The 18,721-nt window shown below is 37.4% G+C and overlaps 1 protein-coding gene across 1 annotated transcript; it reads left to right on the top strand.

Annotated features, from left to right (window-relative positions):
• The first annotated feature begins 16,813 nt into the window (after nucleotides 1–16,813).
• On the top strand, nucleotides 16,814–18,263 carry LOC104598426 (ethylene-responsive transcription factor 5). The gene has a single exon (XM_010260481.3). It carries the CDS (start codon nucleotides 17,015–17,017, stop codon nucleotides 18,086–18,088), a length of 1,074 nt encoding a protein of 357 aa, XP_010258783.1. The 5' UTR covers nucleotides 16,814–17,014; the 3' UTR covers nucleotides 18,089–18,263.
• The last annotated feature ends 458 nt before the right edge of the window (nucleotides 18,264–18,721 follow it).

Genomic DNA, 18,721 nt, shown 5'->3' with positions numbered 1-18,721 from the left:
TATTAATGTGGGGACCAGGGAAAGTTTATTTTCCTTAGTATACCCATCTCCTAGGTGGGTAAATAGTTTTCTCACATTGGGGAAAAGATTCCAACACTTGAATGAAACAAAAATGCCCCATTTAATAATGAATTTTAATGGTTAAAATGGTCGTTTTCTTTTTTACTTGGGAAATAAAAGAACATGGGTAAATACACTTAGCTGAGTAAGTGTTTTCCAAGAAAAAACTTACTCAAGTAACTGCATTTACCTAGATAAATAACTTACCAAAAACTGAACATGGCCTAAATCTCAAACCTCGTAACTTGGTCAATATGGAATAGAGACATAGATGTCATTCTTGTATATCTTTTCTTTATTTCTTACCTATTAATCTCTAAAATAATGTCCCCATATATTTAAGAAGCCAATTTGTTATTTGACCCCCCTATTATTTTATTTGAGTGGGGGCAATTATAAAAAAAAAATTAAATTCTTCATATTTTCATAATTGTATAAAACCTTTTTCAAATATAAGTGCAGGCAATTGCCCACACTCACTTCTATACATAGATCCGCCACTAAGTTTGGACCCAATGTTTTGAAAACCAGGAGGCCAATCTGTTTTCCTTTTGGGTGGCAGTCAACAGTTCAACCATTCAGCTCAAGTGAACTTCGACCTCGCTTAAGAGCACCTCACTGGATCGGCCTACAGGCAAAGCACACGTTCAATTTGACCATACCGTGCCCCCAACCTATTATTTGACCTGGGTAGCCTGCGACCCGAGGGACCTCTTTAACCTTAATATGCCTTTGACCTATGTGGCGCTCTCTCTCTCTCTCCTCTGTCCACAGGGGATAGCTGATTTCAGACATATGTCGTGTAGGGGCATTCTGAAAATAGCAAACGCATAGTCAATTAGTCATCGATAGCCGGAACGTATTGGACACATTTCAATTGAGCCACGAGGGTTTATATAAGGGCAAACCTCCACCCTCACAATGTAGGTCTACATACTGGCATGCTTCCTCTTTCATTCCTATTCGCATATTTTTCATCACCTCAGAGAGCTCGACATTTATTGACTTAAGCCATGGAGTTCCTTGCACGGGACATCCTCGTGGGCCTTCTGACACTATTTTCTTGTAGATCTGCCATCAGTTGGCAACCGAGCTCCAAATCTTCTTGCTAGCATGGATCATGATTTCAACCTCCACCACCCCACATACATAGATAAATGTGCGTAGATATAAATGTTAATAAAAAATTTATAAACCTAAAAGTAAAAAGTATTTATATTATTATTAAGTGAATAATTGATAACATAAAAGTTATATTTGATAACATATTTTTTAACTTATATTTTTACCATCAATTGCACACATGCATGGCATGTACCCTGACAGTAGTATATTATAATTCGTAACCCATGACCCATTGTTCGGGTCAAGTGGGTTGATGGTTCAACCACCTGGGTTATTGAGTCTTTGATCAAGTTAATGGATGTTTGATCAAAGGCATGTTAGTGATTAACCTAAACCGGTATCATGATTGGGTGATGAGTTGAATGGTCTGACTACCTTAGTCAATTTGATGAAACAAATTGACCCATTGATATTAGACCTGTTTATGAGCCGGGTCGGGTTTTGTCTATGTATCAATAGAATAATTCAGGCCCAAGCTCGAGTCTGGCCCGACCATTGGATGTAGGTCTTGAGCTTGAGGTCAACCCTCATATAAAGCCCGAAGCCCGGCCAGAAATTTGAGAATATAATTTTTTTATTCAATAAAAAAAGTGTTTTATTTATATTAAAAACTTTCAAAACTCAAAAATAATAAACATCTCACTATTACTTGAAAAAAAAAGAGAAGAAGAACATAGAAAAACATTGTATATATTTTTATTAAATAAAATATATTTTTTGTTATTTAATATATAATATCATGTCGGGCTCGGGCCATGCTTTTTTGAGAAAGCTCGAGCTCACATGTCTAAAATTATGGCCAAGCCTAACTTATAATGAGCCAGGTCAGGTCGGGCCATTGGGCTACTCAGCCCATGAATAGGTCTAATTGATACAAACACTTAAACATTGGACCCATGTGACCTTGGAAAAAATCAGTTCAACCTCTTTGAATGGGGTTTTAAAACTCTGATTATGATTAAGGATCAACATTTCATAACGTACCGGTCCATATTAGATGATATGAATCATATTGGTGAGGCGAAATATAGGTCGTTTCAAGGGGTAGCAAGGCCTTATACCAACTCCTCTGAACATGTTTAAAAAAATAAGTAAAATAAAATACAAGTGCGTGATTTTAAAGTCAGATTGGAAAAACCGGGAATCGGTCAAGTGACTGGTTCTGGTTTTCCCCAAAATCGGATTTTTCATAAATACTGTTGATTTTGGTCAGCAAACTGCTGACCCAAGCAGTTAAGCGTTCGAACGATTTTGACTGGTTTTTTATTTTTTATTTCTATTTATTTTTATATTTTTTCATTTTTTTATCAAAACGGGCTGACCGTTTGGTTCAACACAATAACTGGACCCCTGACCAGTTCGGTCTCCTGTTTTAAAAGCCATGGTCAGATACGCCCTATCCAGTGTATCAGACTATCGAAACTCAATATTATCTGTCTCAACCTGCTTGTATCTCTACACCAAGCATTCACTTTTCTGCCAATTACGTGGAAAGCTCGTGTGGCAATTATAGACTGGTCATCAGATAGCGATCTTTGAATTTACACGTGTTCATTAGTTTTAAGTCCAAGTCAACTCTATATTCCACGTATATTGACTCTTCACCCATTGAAAGTGTCTACTTTTATTCAAAGTAAAATTAAGAAACTACAAGGAAATTTCTACGTGGGGGCTGGGGAGAGGGTGATATGGCAACATGTGATGTCACATGCTCATATAACATCTCCCTTTCCCCTCCACTTTGTTAAGCTCAAATCTTCTTTGACCTTGGTCGCAGCATTTTTGTCGGCGACGACCATCGTCCTATTTGTTAATTTTTAAAGGAAAAGTTTTCAGAATTTTACTCTGTACGTTAGTTCTAATGCTACTTTGTTCCTCAAGTTTTAAAATGCGATAATTTAATATCTGAATTTTTAAGATGTATTAATCTATTATCTGCCATTAATCAGTCTGTTAACCAGTCATTAACTGCTATTTGAAAAGACACAAAAACCCTTTAAGTATTATTTAATTCTCTTTATCAACCATCTAAACTTTGATAAAAAATGAACAGTCCCAAATTCTTTCTTCTTTTGTTCAAGAAAGTTCAAGTCATCAGAATGTCCACGAAGACGTAACCCCAACTTTCTTGAATAAAAGAGAATGATTTGAGACTATTCATTTTTTATCAACATGTGGATAGTTGATAAAGAAAATTAGATGACACTCAAAGGGCATTTGTGTCTTTTCGAATTTTACTTAATGGCTAGTTAACAGATTGGTTAATGACAAGTAGTGGATTGACACATTTTGAAAGTTTGAGAACCAAAGCGACACTAAACCCAAAGTACAGGGTACTAATCGGGAATTTTCCCATTTTTAAATTCAAAATGCTGGTGATGATGTGTATGGGTTGATAATATTCCTTGTTAAAAAGAAAATGTAGTTGCGATCATGGGCCTAGTAGATACTTTCGATTGAAATCGTAATTTATAATATATATAATTTTGCTGATGTGGTAGTTGTTTTTATTCTTAAAACTTATATATATTGAAAACACCCCTAAATGTATATTCAAAATTTTTTGATTCCGGATTGAATAGCATGTTAAGGCTACAACCATGATGTTTTGATGCGGCTCCACCTTGAATTGGATGAAGTGATGCAAGGTGGGGTCACAACAATGCATCGAAGGCCGTGGTTTCATGGTTTTAGCCCAACCCTACTCCAATAAGAGTAGCTGATTTCTCCTCTAAATAGACCATCTTCATTGACATTAGGGCCAAAGGATGCACTAACGTTTTTTTGTGGTTAGCACAGCCCTACTTCATTCGGGGTGGGGTGGGGGGGGCCCTGATTTTAGGGTGAAAATTGTCATTCCCAATAATATGGAATTTACAATTTTAAGTATTAAACAAGGTTTTTAAAACTGATTTGGACAATGAATCGATCAGGGGTCAAGTTCCCAAGTCGAACCGTCCAATTGTTCAAACCGAACGGATGGCCTGTACTGACAAAAAATTAAAAAAAATAAAAATTGGCCAAACCGTTGAATGGTTCAACTGTCTGGGTCAGTGGTTTACTGACCAAATCAACGGTTTTAGGGGAAATAATAGTTCTAGAGTAAAACAGAACTGATCACCTAACCGATTCCCGGTTTTTCCGGTCCAACCCGTCCAATCCGGTCCGCTTTTGAAAACCATGATATTAAAAATATAAACAAAAAAGATATATTGAAAACATGAGACGTATAAGCGACTGAAAGAAAATATAAGAAAAAAATTTAAGTGATAAAAAAAAGGCAATTCAATTTATGAAGCTCACATCAATGCAGGGTTTGGAGAGGGACAGATGCCTCAGCTATTTCCAAGATTTGAACCCTAATCACCCATGTCACAATGAATCATCCAACCATTGCATCAACCACCAAGGCCCACTCTCCAAGAAAAATGCAAGAGACCCGGACCCAAATATTAATGATTTTATTATTTCAAAACAAGGACAACTACAAACCTCAGAAAAAAGAAACTGATCAGCAATTGGAAGACGGTAATACAACTATCAATTTAATTTGTGATAAAGAGTTTTGATGATGGGATACGTAAATTACTTATTATTTGGACAAAGATCGAAAGAAAAGTAGATGTAATTGACGGAATTTGTTGCAATTTACAGCAATTGGAATTATAATTTAAGCTCTCAAGTCTCAAATGTCATTTTTCAGTTAAACTTTTGCAAGTTACTACTGTTGCTGATGTTTCCTTGGCTCTATATCATAATGTGATTCAAACCCACCTACTTAGATCTTTTTTTTTTTTTTTAATAAAGCTTTCTTGCTTAACTGAAATTGCATATTTATTATTTATTCATGCAATCAATTCATGTATTCTTACCTGGTCGTGGGTTGATGATCTCAGTAGGGCCTCTGTATTCCAAGATTTTGGGTTCAGAGGTACCTGACTCAGGTATATATATCCTCAGCTGACGCTGACCTAGGAAGTATGAAGCAAAATGAATATGACATAAGATACCAATTCAAACAGTTGAAGCCCCTTATTTGATCCTCAAAAAATTCATAATTTATTATCCTTCAGTTTTCAGTTGATTGAACTTATTGAGTCACCTGCTATATGTATAGCAATTCTGAGATTCATGGCGGGGGGGGGGACTGTTTCCTTCTGTAAACGTTTTTTGAGGCCCCGTTGATATAATATGCCAAATTCTAATTTTTGTTTATTAGCCAGGTGCAATTCAGTGTCTTCTTTATCTGGGTTTCATTTTCCCTTACTGGGATGTGTCATTTTCTTTGAATTCAGTAATTCCTCAGGCTGTATTTGGAAACGATGCAAATGGAGTGTATATCCTGGTTCAGGGTAAATTTGTATTCTGGTTCACTTTTGCCTGTATTTGACAATATTATATTTATGCATTGACAAATGACAGACCAATGTTTATTTACATTGGTAATAAGATATACAAGTACATCAATAAAAATAGAAGTAAATTTGTATTCAAGTGGGTTTTTGATAAAAAAAAAGCACATGCTTTATTGGAATTCATGTTTACATCCATTACAGCTAAAAGTCTGTTTAGTAAGAAGATAAATTTGCTGGTGCAAAACTAATCCAATTTTACAATTTATATGAACTGTTTTGCATTCTACATATTTGCGTTCACACATATTTGCATCGTTTCCAAATACAACTTCAGGGTTATACTGAATGATATACAGGAAGAGCAAATTAACTAACTCCCCTTTGTTAATTGCTACAGATTCTGTACTAGTGAATAATATCAAAGCCTCGGTATGTACACAATTACTCAACCCACCATTCCTAACAAAGTCTTGAATAACGTGGCTGGAGTTTTATTAATCAATGCATGCTAGCATAGAACTTCCATGTCTCAAGTTTTAGGCCCCGTTTGGTGCATATTTTTGCATGGTTTGTCAATTATTTACAAACTCGACAGACCGTGATTCAGTTTTTTTCTGTTTGGTTTGTGGTAGATTTAATCGTCGAAAGCCAACGTGCTGATCAAAAGATGCAAGAAGTCCAAAGCAGGTGATTTTCAAGGAATTCCAAATAGAACTTTTACAGTTTTTTCTATTTGTCTTTGTGTGAAAAAATGTCTTAATCAAATAGGTTTCAGACTGCTCAGATCTTAATGTAAAAGTTCAATACGTCTTTTAATTTAACTGTCATAACTATTAAAAATCTTCCAAAAAAAACTTGTCAAATGGCTCCTTATTCTCCATACTGCTTAGGGGCAAGTGGCAATGGTTGCTAAGTCTACCCACAATATGAGGGATGATTTAAACCTCCAATGACATTTTGGTATCATATGTGGCATGACCTCCTTGCTTACATGCTATTTGATAGATCGACTTCTTAGTCCAAACAAGTTATGACTTCGCTTAAGAGTAGATCGGAAGATCGGCCTGCAAGCCTAGGGTACATGACCACTGTGACTGTTCTGCACACCTGACCTTCTTGTCTGACTTGGGAAACCCGTGACTTGAAGGAACAAGCCGACCTCAATATGACTCCCACTTAAGTGGCACGTCTTTCCCCTTATCCGTTTGCACCAAATAGCGCCCCCTAGACATACGCAAACATAATGCTCACTAGGCGACGATAAGTCCAGTTCCCTCCACTTCGCAGGGAACTGGATAACGATGATTGTGATGTCGTGCTCACTATTTGGCTTACATTTTATTGCTTTGATCTCATGTTCGATTGCTCTCTTTCGCCTTGTCAACTCGGTACTTGACCATCAAGAGTCCCTTACCTGAATCATCCCCCGGGTCGTCTAACGTTGTTTGTCTTGTAGACTTCATCTGCCGATCTCATTCTCCAAGCTTCAAATTGTCATGTCAGCATGACTCGGTGCTTTCTGACATCATCAATGGGTGTTAAGGCTGTTATGGGCCCGGGCGTAGGATCTCGTCACGGGGCGGTTTACAGGGAAAACTCTTTGCCTTTCCCTTGCCTTCCTTTTGCGAGTTGACCCTATGATGGCGGACTGAGGGGTGATTTGTTCAAGATATCACCTAACTCTCCCTGTTCTCTTCTTGACTGAAAATTCGATGCTTTTATTGAATAAATCAGCTCCTTAAATAAGAGATTACAGGAGGGTTTCCTTCTTGTATTCGGTTAAGGTAGTCCCTCTCTTATCGCAACTTAAACTTTTATTGAAACTCAAACTCCTACTTCTAAGGGAAACACAAAAATAGGGGATAAGGGAAAGGTACAGTTGGCGTGTGGGCCCCGCTCTACATTGGCATGCGCGACCCACCTTGCTGCTGCCGTGTGGTGCATGCCGCTACTGTGCGGTGCGTGCTGCTGCCGAGTGCTGCTGCCGTGCGGTGCATGCTGCTGCCGAGAGGCTGGCAGACTGTACCGCGGCACGCTGTCGGGCGATGCGTGCCGCTAGGCGCGCTGCTGCCTATGGTTGTGGCGCAGCATGTTGCCAGGAGTCGTGTCCATAACATTACACCCCTCCTGGGCAACGAGCTTGTCCTCAAGCTCGAAGTCGGGGTAGGCGTTGTGCAGGTCGGTCCATGGAATCCAAGTGGCCTCTGCTGATGGTAGTCCGTCCCAGTCTACTAGAACCTCGAAGGTGCCCTGATTGATGTGTGACCGGACGAGAGCTCTAGGTTGGAGGATGGGTCTGCTGTCCTTGAGAGGGGGTAGAGGAGGCACTTGCGTTGGGGGAGTCCCTGTAAAAGGCTTTAGCAGGGACACATGAAAGACATCGTGGATTTTGCTATGCTTGGGCAGTTCCAGTTGATAGGCAACCTTACCGATCTGTCGAAGAACTTTGAAGGCCCGTAAAACCTTGGGGTTAGCTTTTGGGGGCCCCGTCGCCTAAGGGAGAGCTGTCGGTAGGGCTGGAGCTTTAGCCAAACGAACTGTCCTGGCTGGAAGGTGACCTCGCGGCAGTGCTGATCGTAGGCTATCTTCATACGTGCCTATGCCTGCTGCAACCGTAAGGAGACTTCAGCCAGTAGGGCATCGCGGTCTTGGAGGCTACGGTCTACTTCTTCCAACCGTGTTGAACCCGGTTTGTAGGAGAGAAGACGATGAGGGTCTCGCCCATACACCATGCAGAAGGGAGTCATGCCGAGGGACGAGTGGTAAGATGTGTTGTAGCAGTATTTGGCCCAAGGAAGGCAATCCACCCAGCGTTGTGGTTGGTCCCCCACGAAGCAACGGAGGTACATTTCTATGGTGCGATTGACAACCTCGGTTTGCCCGTCCGTCTGTGGATGATAGGCGACGGAAAAGGCTAGGGTCGTGCCCTGTAATCTGAACAGCTCCTTCCAGAAGGTGCTGGTGAAGACTGCATCCCTGTCACTGACGATGGTCTCAGGCAGCCCATGTAGGCGGAAGCTGTGTGTGAAAAAGGCGTGGGCCACAGAAACTGCGCTGTAGGGGTGAGACAATGGAATGAAATGAGCATATTTTGAGAAGCGGTCCACCACTACGAATAAGATGGATTTCCCTCCGACCTTAGGCAAGCTTTCAACAAAGTCCATAGAGATATCGACCCAGATCTGCGTTGGGAGTGCAAGGGGTTGCAAGAGTCTTGCTGGGTGTAAGTTCTCCTACTTTTTCGGGATTTCTATTTGGTATCACTATTGTTGCTATCACATAGGCGTCTTTCATTGCCATATCAGCATATTGTTGCTAGTACCAATAGTATTTTCTCAAACCACACCTTTCCCAGTTTCCAAGACATGGTCAAAACGTTTTTTTTTTTCCGAAAAACAACTAATCAAATATCAGGCATTTTCCGAAAAACGGATTTTAGAGATAATGCTGATATGTCATTGTTTTTTTCAAAGAAATGGCATTGATGCCAAGCACCTACTAAATAGGTGGTTACGAAAGTGTTTCTTGTTTTTTGTTGTGGTGATTAATAGCTTTCCATGGCGCTCAAATCCTTGGCTCTAAGTTCATCCATGCCCCTCATGCCCACCTAGTTTTCTGGAAATATATTTAAAACTGAAATATGTATTTTAGAAATATAATAAAAAATATACATACAAATATATTGAAATATATATTTTCTGGAAATATATATCTGACATATTTCATAATATATATTTTTTAGATATAGATATTGGAATATATATTTTCAGATATTTCAGTTTTTAGTTAAATAGGAACTAAGTTAATTCGGTTCAGGTCGGTTTCGGTTTTCACACAAGAAAATCGAAACCGACCCGAACCATCGATTTATGAATTTGTACAACCCAAAACCGATCGATGCTGATGAAAACCCGATCGACTCGGATTGAGCCGATCCGAATTGATCGGTTTGATCGGATTGGGCCTTCTTATGAACAGCCATAATCTACGAAAATATTTCTCATAGAAAAAATACCTAAATAAACTGACATCAATGTCATTGATTTCTAACATGCCTTATAGTTGAAAATTGAAACGCCTTGACAACAGCCTGAAATCTGTTGACGCCTTGAAAACTGAAGACGGCATAACGCAGTTACCTCAAAATTCAGCCATAATCTGCGAAAATATTTCTCATAGAAAAAATACCTAAATAAACTGACATCAATGTCATTGATTTCAAACATGGCCTTATAGTTGAAAATTGAAACGCCTTGACAACAGCCTGAAATCTGTTGACGCCTTGAAAACTGAAGACGGCATAACGCAGTTACCTCAAAATTCTGAATTCTACAGATCTATATCAAAATTTCAAACACTTTTGTCTAAACAATAGTATCCACCGTGTTAAACAGTCAGAAACCCTTAAAAAGGGGTTTTAACCGTTCAATCCACCCTTAAAGTAAAGCTAGAATTTTTAAGGAGTGATCCACGAACAGGATGCGATTTTTAAGAGGGGCTATTAATAAACTAGAAATGAGATGCAATTCAGATTTCTGAGGGTGAGGGTATTGCAGTCCAAAAATCCCAATCATATATATATATATATATATCATATCATGTTCAGACATTAATTAAGAGGGGATTTGGGTTGACATTGATTGATTTGAGTGACCAACTAAGAGAAAAAGAATTTTCAGTTGTCACAATGATTCTTTTATATTATATTGATTGATTGGTTATTACCATTTTTTCAACCCACATTAACTCTAATTGAAAACCAGACCTCTCAACCCATGCTTCTGTGAGATGTTTGGAACTGATCTTGATCGACAGAGTTCCTTTTAAAGGCTTAAATACGAGCATCGGCAGATGGTGGTCATCAAGTTAAGCTCTAACCTCTCATTTGCCGTTCGAAATAATTAATTAATTGGTTGATAGGCGTTGGCCAACCATGGTTCACGGATGGATAAGATCATTTGACTTTTAAGAAAAAAGCAATAGAATTATCGAAAGCATTGAACTTGTGAATCAAATTCACTTGATTACGCCCCTACCTCCAATCGGCCTAATGCAATACTGAAGGTCTGTCGGTTTCTTTTGTACATGTAAAAAGATCCTGTAATAATGCAGCCCATGTGTTTATTAAAAAAGATCTAAAAGAGTTTGGATTGTTTGTCAATGCGTCACCTGGGTGGATCAAAAATTTGGCCAACCAAGACTTAAATAGAAAAACAAAAAAAAAAGGTTGAAATATACTTATCATTTATATCAGAAGAGACAATGTAGAATTTAATATTAATTCACGATAATTCTAAATAACAGTACCATTAGCGTATATAATAAAATAAAGAAGAATAAAGTGTGTAGCATCATATATGAATAACATACTACGAATACTTAGATCTATGGATCTGATCAGCTTATTTATGTGAATGCATTAAAAATTAACAACCAAAATCAGATGTACAATGTGCTGTGCCAAATAGATATCTTTGTGTCCACTTTAGTAGAAAATTGAAATTTTGAACACGATGTGGTACCGTTTTCCTACCCTTCAGGAAAGAAAGAGCAAGTGAACAATTTGACAACGGCTGAAGTGGCCGTACTGAAATGACTTATTACTTTGTCTTTCTCATCTGATAAAGGATTATCTCTTTTGTACTCTATTTTCCTTCTTTTTAACTTTACATCTTTCCCTGTACACGAAGAAAATGCAATATAATATCATTTTTTTCACCATCTGATTTGAATGTAGTTCCTGTACACCGTCCTATTACAACAGACATATCACAGAGATGACAGTGTGGTTCACTGGACCTGATCAAATATCTAGAGAAACCTGCAAAGGAAAGAGAGAGAGAGAATAAGGTTGTGTTTGGTTTGACAGAAAATAAAAATTCGGATTTAAAGGGTATGTTTGATTTGGAGGAAAAAGTAGGGAAAGGAAGGAAAATGTAAAAAAACTTATTTTTAAGGAATTTAACAAATTTAGTTAACAACTTTTACCTCAACGTTTTGTTGCTCTTATAATCTATCAAATCAAACATAGCATAAATGTAATGTGGTGAGAGATGGATCAAATATGATTTTGTGTTTAAAACGTTCTCATTGAAAAATTAAGTATATTTTATATGTAATATTATATTATATATATATAACATATTAAATATATGCATATGTAAAAGAAAGATGAAAATGTCTTTAAATTCTTAAGATATATATAAATTAGAAAATTTTTTCAATTTTTGGTTCCATATTTTTCAAAACACAAAGTGTTCGTATATTATAAATTTTCCTAAATTATTTTCATATTTTTCATACCATCAAAAAAATTTGCATCTAGAGATTTTAAAGGTCAATAAACATGTGATGCGTGTATTATATGCAAATTTGCCATGTGTTATACATGCATGTTGATATTTAGTATATGTTTGGCATAGATGCTGCAGTTGCAGCACCGTTTTCTGATGCGTGGGTTGGAAGCATCGTTTTCTCAGAAAACGGGTGTCTTTTTTTTGTTTGGAATCGTTGCTGCCATGTAGGACGTTTCCTGGAGCAACAACAACTTTTTCTGTTTGGTACCAATGCTCTACGAAATGTTTTCTGTATTTCTACCCATTATCCAGTGCCACATTACTGTCACATCATTGCCCTGTTGGTAGCAACGAGCTACAGCTCCAGGAAATGCCAAATTTGGCATTGCTCCAAACCATGCCGTCCCAATTTTCAAAGCGTGACTTGGATCACTGTTTTCTATGGAAAAACAATTCCAAACAGATGACTGTTTCCTGGAACACCATTTTTCCTACGTGGCACTGATGTGGCGCCGTTGCTCCATGAATTGGAAACGATGCCAAACAACCGCATAATTAACTTAGATTATATTTGGTACCATTACAGTTTCCTCATGAAATATTTTGAGGTTGATCAAGAAATTGATGAAAAAGGTGAGTTGTCACATTACATAAGGGAGTCACTTCAACTGAAATGCATGTGGGATTGATCAATCATTGCTGTTTAGAGCTGAAGCATCAAATTTGATGTTTCAAGTAATGACAAATTTGTATCCAGTTCACATTTGCATTGCAAATAAATAGTGCCTTGGGCTCTGTTGGAATAAGGAGGATTACAACTACAAATATGTACAGTGTAAAACCCTATAATTTATATTATTTTGTATGTATTTGAATTGTACATATTTATATTTTTACTCTTTCCAAATCGAGCCTTAACGTGAATAAAATTTACAAACTTTAAAATGACTAAAATGGAAGTTATTGTTGAAAGATGATAACATTTGTAAAATTAAATAATGATCCAATGCCATAGTATTTCATCATTCACCAATTAAGTAGGTCTTGAGTTAGAAATATTGATTGGTATATTTTTTTAATTTGATGTTTTTGTTTGCAAAAGGAAACTATCAAAAGCCCCCAATGTTTGATACATAAACATCTCTTCTACCAAAGTTTTTTTTTTCTTCTATCAAAGTTGGTAGAAAACCAAAATGATCATTTTATTTGAAAAAAGCTATCATTAGCACAAATATGGTATTTTATAGAACTTATTTAAAGTAATTTTGGAATTAAATTGTATTCCTATAGATAAAAATGCAAATAGTAAAAAGTAAGGTTGTGTTTGGTTTGAAAGAAAATATATGAAAAGGAAAGAAAAGGTAGGGATCCCCTTTAATACTATTATAATTATGTAGGTGTTTGGCATCAGTGTTGGGAACGTTACACCGTTTTTCAAAAAATGGTATTGGGCATGTGGAGTTGTAAACACATCGTTTTAGAAAACGGTGCTTCTTTTTGTTTGGAACCGATATTATCATATAGGCATTTTTTTGAGAAAACAGCATTGATTTTGTTTGGTACCACCGTACCAATGCTGACAGCAACGTTTTCAACATTGATCTATATTATCCAGTATCAAAGATGATGCCATGGAATTGCATCATTGACAGCAATGCACCACTTTTTCAAAAAACATTAAATTTGGTGTTGTTCCAGACCACACTTTTACGATTTCTATGACATGATTTAAAGTAACGTTTTTTCTAGAAAAACGGTACCAAACAAAAAAAAGTTATTTGTAGCACCGTTTTTTCTATGATGCCTATAAGGCACCGTTCTCTCATAAAACGGCATTGATACCAAGCATCGCCTATGTTTTTCATCGTTTAGGGATTCTTTCAAACGAAATACAAAAAAAAATGTAATTATATGAGTTTTATAATAAGCACATGTTAGTTGACGTCCTTGAGTCAAAGATTGAATACGTGACTAGTCCAAAGGTTCCATATTCCGTGGATGGTTTTGATCTGCGACGACTTTATCCATGCATCCACGTGATGCAATTTGTTTTGGTATCATACAACACAAAACACGAAAATAATAAAAAAATGAATTTACATATTGGACCCACCTATGCGTTTGGATGATGCTATCCATTTGATCAATCTTAATTATCAAACAAAAAAATATATAAAATAATAATAAAACATTGAATCACTCTGTTTTGTCTCTGACGATGGGAGATCTTCACAATTAGGAGAAGATGATAGGCATAAACCTGTACAGCTGTCCGGGCCCTGTATTTGCCACTTGTCACGTATCTTAAAGATCAGTATCAAGTTACCGGGCATGGATCAACTGGGTCCCGCTATGGAGATTCAGTGGGCCAAAAGATTAGCTTAGATGGAAGTATGAAACTATGTGCTTTCGCTGCTTGTATTTGGCTGTACTGTGATGTTAGGAATTAGGATTAGAAATTTCAAAAAATAAAGAAGTTATTTTGGTCCAGGTAGGTTAATTTGGTAGGGTTATAGGACCCTTCAACGTTAGTTCTTGGTCTTTTTGTCTCCTGATGTAGGACACGTGGCAGGGTATGTTGATAACGGATAGCTGCTACTTTTCTCCGGACTGATCAAAGACAGTCGCTAGAAGAAAAATCAGAGAACGTGGGCGACGTACGTCGGTAGAGTAGAATTGAAGATACAAACAGAACAGACAGCTAAGTTGGCAATGAATGAGGCCAAGCTGCGCAAGTTGGTGGGGTGGGGGGATATAATTGAGCGAGAGGAACGTGCGTGCATGGCAGCGCTACTCTAGCAAGTTTGTTCTCACTTTATGTGGATAAGACCAAGCTGGCTTGGAGAGCAATGGACGCCCAAACACATTCCAATTACTTGCTTAATTAGGAAAAAATCTTGATATTTCAATTTAAATTAAGGGCCCGTTTGATTTACAGGAATAAGGGTTTAGAAATAAATCATTTTAATTCCAATTATTTGGTTGGGTGGAATCAGAATTCTATTTTCATTTTTGGTGGAATAATATTTTCCTACCCCTCAGGAATGAAACCCTATTCCAGTTAATTTCAATAATTCTGATTCTCATTTCTGTCTGAGCCAAAAATACTATAGGAATAGATCATTTTGATTTTAATTCCAATTCTGATTGCAAATCAAATGCACCCTATAGTTGCTTATCCATTATTGGTTTAAAAGGATTTTGGTGTTTCTCCTTTCATAAAAGAACATTTTTGACGTATTTCTTTTGATATATACGAATTACAAAACAACTATTTGAATAATTCAAATAAATGAAGAAAATAACTTTCAAACATAACCTTTTGGACCAAATATTAGAAGGAAACGAGCCGGTCAGCTGCAGAAGATGAGTCATTAATGAGTCAAGGAATAGAAAGAATAAAAGAAACCAGTGAACCAGCCCATGTAATAAGGGTGCATGGGTAGAAGCTTAATTTGGAACCCATCCCATTCTCAACCATTTTGATGCGGTCTTAGTCTTCTTTTTGATACCTTACATAGGTGCCCACCTTATTTGTTGACTTCCTCGTAATCAATAGATCATCCCATGCATTAGTTTTGTTTCATCAGATTGATGAATCAAATATTCTTTACTTAATTGGATGTATAAGACTCTCTTTAATCTTGAGAGAGAAGTGATGCAACAGAAGAATAATATGGAGACTAATCAGAGCACAAAGTAATGGGTGGATGGCTGCAAACAATGCCTTAATTAATACAGGATATATATACTTTGATTTTGGCTCATATAGGATGATATATGGGGCCTGTGACTGTAACCAGGAATACTGTTTTGAGATGCCAGAGGATGGCATAGACGTACAAATTTTTCTAGCTAGCTTGAATTATTCAATCAATGATCTGGAGCTGTTTTTTTGCTAAAAAAACGGCTTTTTAACAACCCATTTTTTTTGTCTCTTTCTTTTTAATTATTAGTAGAAAAATCAAGCAATTTTATTGAGCAAAATACAAAATCCCCCAGCCTCCTCTTTTTGCTGGTAAGTTTACCCCAGTTCTTTTATTTTCCACTTAAATAAAACAATAACTGTTTTAGCCATAAAAAATCATTATTATAAGGGGTAATTTTGTCTCATTAAAATATTGTCAACTTTTTTTCAGATGTAAAAGTTACTTACCCGCCGAGATATCCCTAAAAAATAAAAATTTCATGAATTCCACATAAATCTGAAAAAAGAACTTGGGTTTTTTTGGTCAATAGGAGCAATTAAAATTCTCATTCACCAACTTTCTCCCCACTCAAAATCCAAAAAAAAAAAATGGGCCCTTATTCTTTTGGAATTAAAAATATTATTCTTGACATGATTAAACCATGATTTATTTCGAATTAATTTATTTGCCCTATACTTGCATACTTAATTAGGATTCTTCTTCTAAACAACTTGACTCAAATCAACCCAATCCAATGTTTCCTACCGTCATCCCTGCTTAAATCATGTGGAAGAAGAAGAATGCTGCAATCAGCAATCCAACCACATTTGCACACAATAAACGTTCAGCCATCAGGTGCTTTTGTTGAATTTCACAAGAGTAATTCTTCAAAACAAAGCTTTAATTTATTCATATTTTTGAGAAAATTTGGGGGATTGATTAACAGTCTAAGTCAGGCACAGACCATGAGCCACCACGGGCATGGCAGTAACACAAAGATGAAAATCACAAATTAATTACTAATAACCATCCCTTAATCACGTTATTTCATAATATATCATTTCCAAGAAATAAATTAAACTTAATAATTTAATTTTTGTAGCCTTATTTGATTTTGGTATTCAAATGCAAGGGGCATATTCGTCAAACTGATTGTTCTTTGGAAGTACCCTGGAAATAGGTTTTATCTTTATCCTGAAGAATAAATAATAAATTGTAAAATTTTCATCCCTCTGTCGAAAAACTAAAGACCATAAAAAGTAAGTGGGATGCTTCGTTCGCCCATCGTGGAACCTCCCATGAAAGAGTCGCCATTTCCATCTCCAGACAAATTCCTCACCGCTTTATATACCATCACTCCCTTAATTCCACTCTCAATCATCTTGGCTCTCTATCCCAATTCGAATTTCGAATTTCGAATTCTTCTTCTTCTTCTTATCTTATCGATCTCTCCTCTGGTCTTCGCTTCTTCAAAGCTTCAAAGAACATAATGAGCTCTCCCGTCATGGCGACGCCGGACGAAGCTTCAGCTCTGGATCTCATAAGACAACACCTCCTCGAGGACTTCGCCTCCTTCGAAAGCTTCTTGAACGAGCTCACCCCCAAGATCAATGGAATAGCTACTTTTGGAGACAAACCACAAGTTTTGATCTCTAAATCCGATTCATTCGCCTCCTACACTGCAAGCTCTGATGTTTCAGCTTCCGAGCTTAAAGATGGAGCTTTTAACGGTGCTTTCTACCCGTCCATGTCTGGGCCACTGGCTCCAGAACCAGAAATTGAAATCTCTGACTATCTGAAGCTCAACGAGAAGGATGATAACGGTGTATTGGAGCTTCCCCCTAATCGTATTCCATTCGATGATAACCAAGACGTTTTCTTTCAATTTGAAACGAAGCCTCAAATCGCCGACTTGACCACCCCGAAATCCCTGAGCTCGAGCTCCAGCTCGAGTTTCAACGAACGACGTCCGTCGCTGAAGATCTCTCTCCCTTCCGTACAGAAATTCGAATGGTCCGACTTCAACGAACCGGCTCAACCGGTAGTGACTATTTCGAACCAGAAACCATCGGATTCTGAGGAGAGAAGGCATTACAGAGGCGTAAGGCAGCGGCCATGGGGGAAATTCGCAGCCGAAATCCGGGACCCGAACCGCCGGGGATCTAGGGTTTGGCTGGGAACCTTCGATACAGCCATCGAAGCCGCAAGAGCTTACGACCGAGCGGCCTTCAAGATGCGTGGAAGCAAAGCGATTCTCAACTTCCCTCTCGAGGCCGGCAAAACATCTGACCCACCGACAAACATTTCCCGGAAAAGACGCCGAGATATCGAAGCTGAAGAGACACAAGTAAAAGAACAAGTAGAGATGAAGCCAGTTAAAAGGGAAAGGTCACCGGAGACAGAAAACACCACGACCAGCGTTTCGACAGCTCGCCCTTTAACACCTTCCAATTGGGCGTCTGTTTGGGAAACGACGGACGTTCAGGGAATCTTTAACGTCCCTCCGCTATCGCCGTTATCTCCCCATCCATCACTAGGTTACCATCAACTTATGGTTATCTAAGAGGTTTCACGGTCACTGGCGACCAAACTTTCCGGCGAACTGTGTCAGGTTTCTGTTGTGAGTTATTTGGGATATTGTACATATACGGAGCTGCACGTTGAACGTAGAAACGTTGCGTTTCTTATTTGTTTATTTGTTTAATTATATAGAAAGATTTGATTAATTATTTTAAGTATGTTTTGGCATTCCATGAAAAATTCAAATCCCAATTTCTAATTTTCGGCCTTCAGTTAATAAAAATATGAAGGATTCAAGGTGGAAGTTTATACAGATAGAATGAATTAATGAATTTAAGATTTAAGCAAAAAACAATGAATGAATCGAAGCTGATTAATAGAACCCTCGAGTGAAATCTTTGTGAAAATTTTATTTTTTCTTTTTTCTTTGGCTGAAAAAGAAAAAATTTTCTTTGGCTGGTTGGATTTTTGAATTTGTGGACTAGCTCAAATCATGTTGTTGCTATAGAAAGAAAGACTTTTAGAAAATTAATCAATTATCACAGCGTAAAAGAAGTCTAGAACATCCATATTTAAGAAAGTAGCTCGTTTGTAAAGACTGAACATATAAACTTAGAAAAAAAAATCACCTGGCCTGAAAACTCCGGCCGGCCAGCGGCCTGATCTGGTTTAGGTT

This window comes from Nelumbo nucifera, chromosome 6 (genome assembly GCF_055504915.1).
Source record: "Nelumbo nucifera cultivar China Antique chromosome 6, China Antique-T2T, whole genome shotgun sequence".
NCBI lineage: Eukaryota > Viridiplantae > Streptophyta > Magnoliopsida > Proteales > Nelumbonaceae > Nelumbo > Nelumbo nucifera.
The sequence above is the reverse complement of the archived record's forward strand: the minus strand, read 5'-3'. Positions and strand labels throughout refer to the sequence as shown.

What these genes read in the sequence shown, in the direction of transcription:
- LOC104598426 (XM_010260481.3), top strand. Translation starts at nt 17,015, where the DNA reads ATGAGCTCTCCCGTCATGGCGACGCCGGACGAAGCTTCAGCTCTGGAT.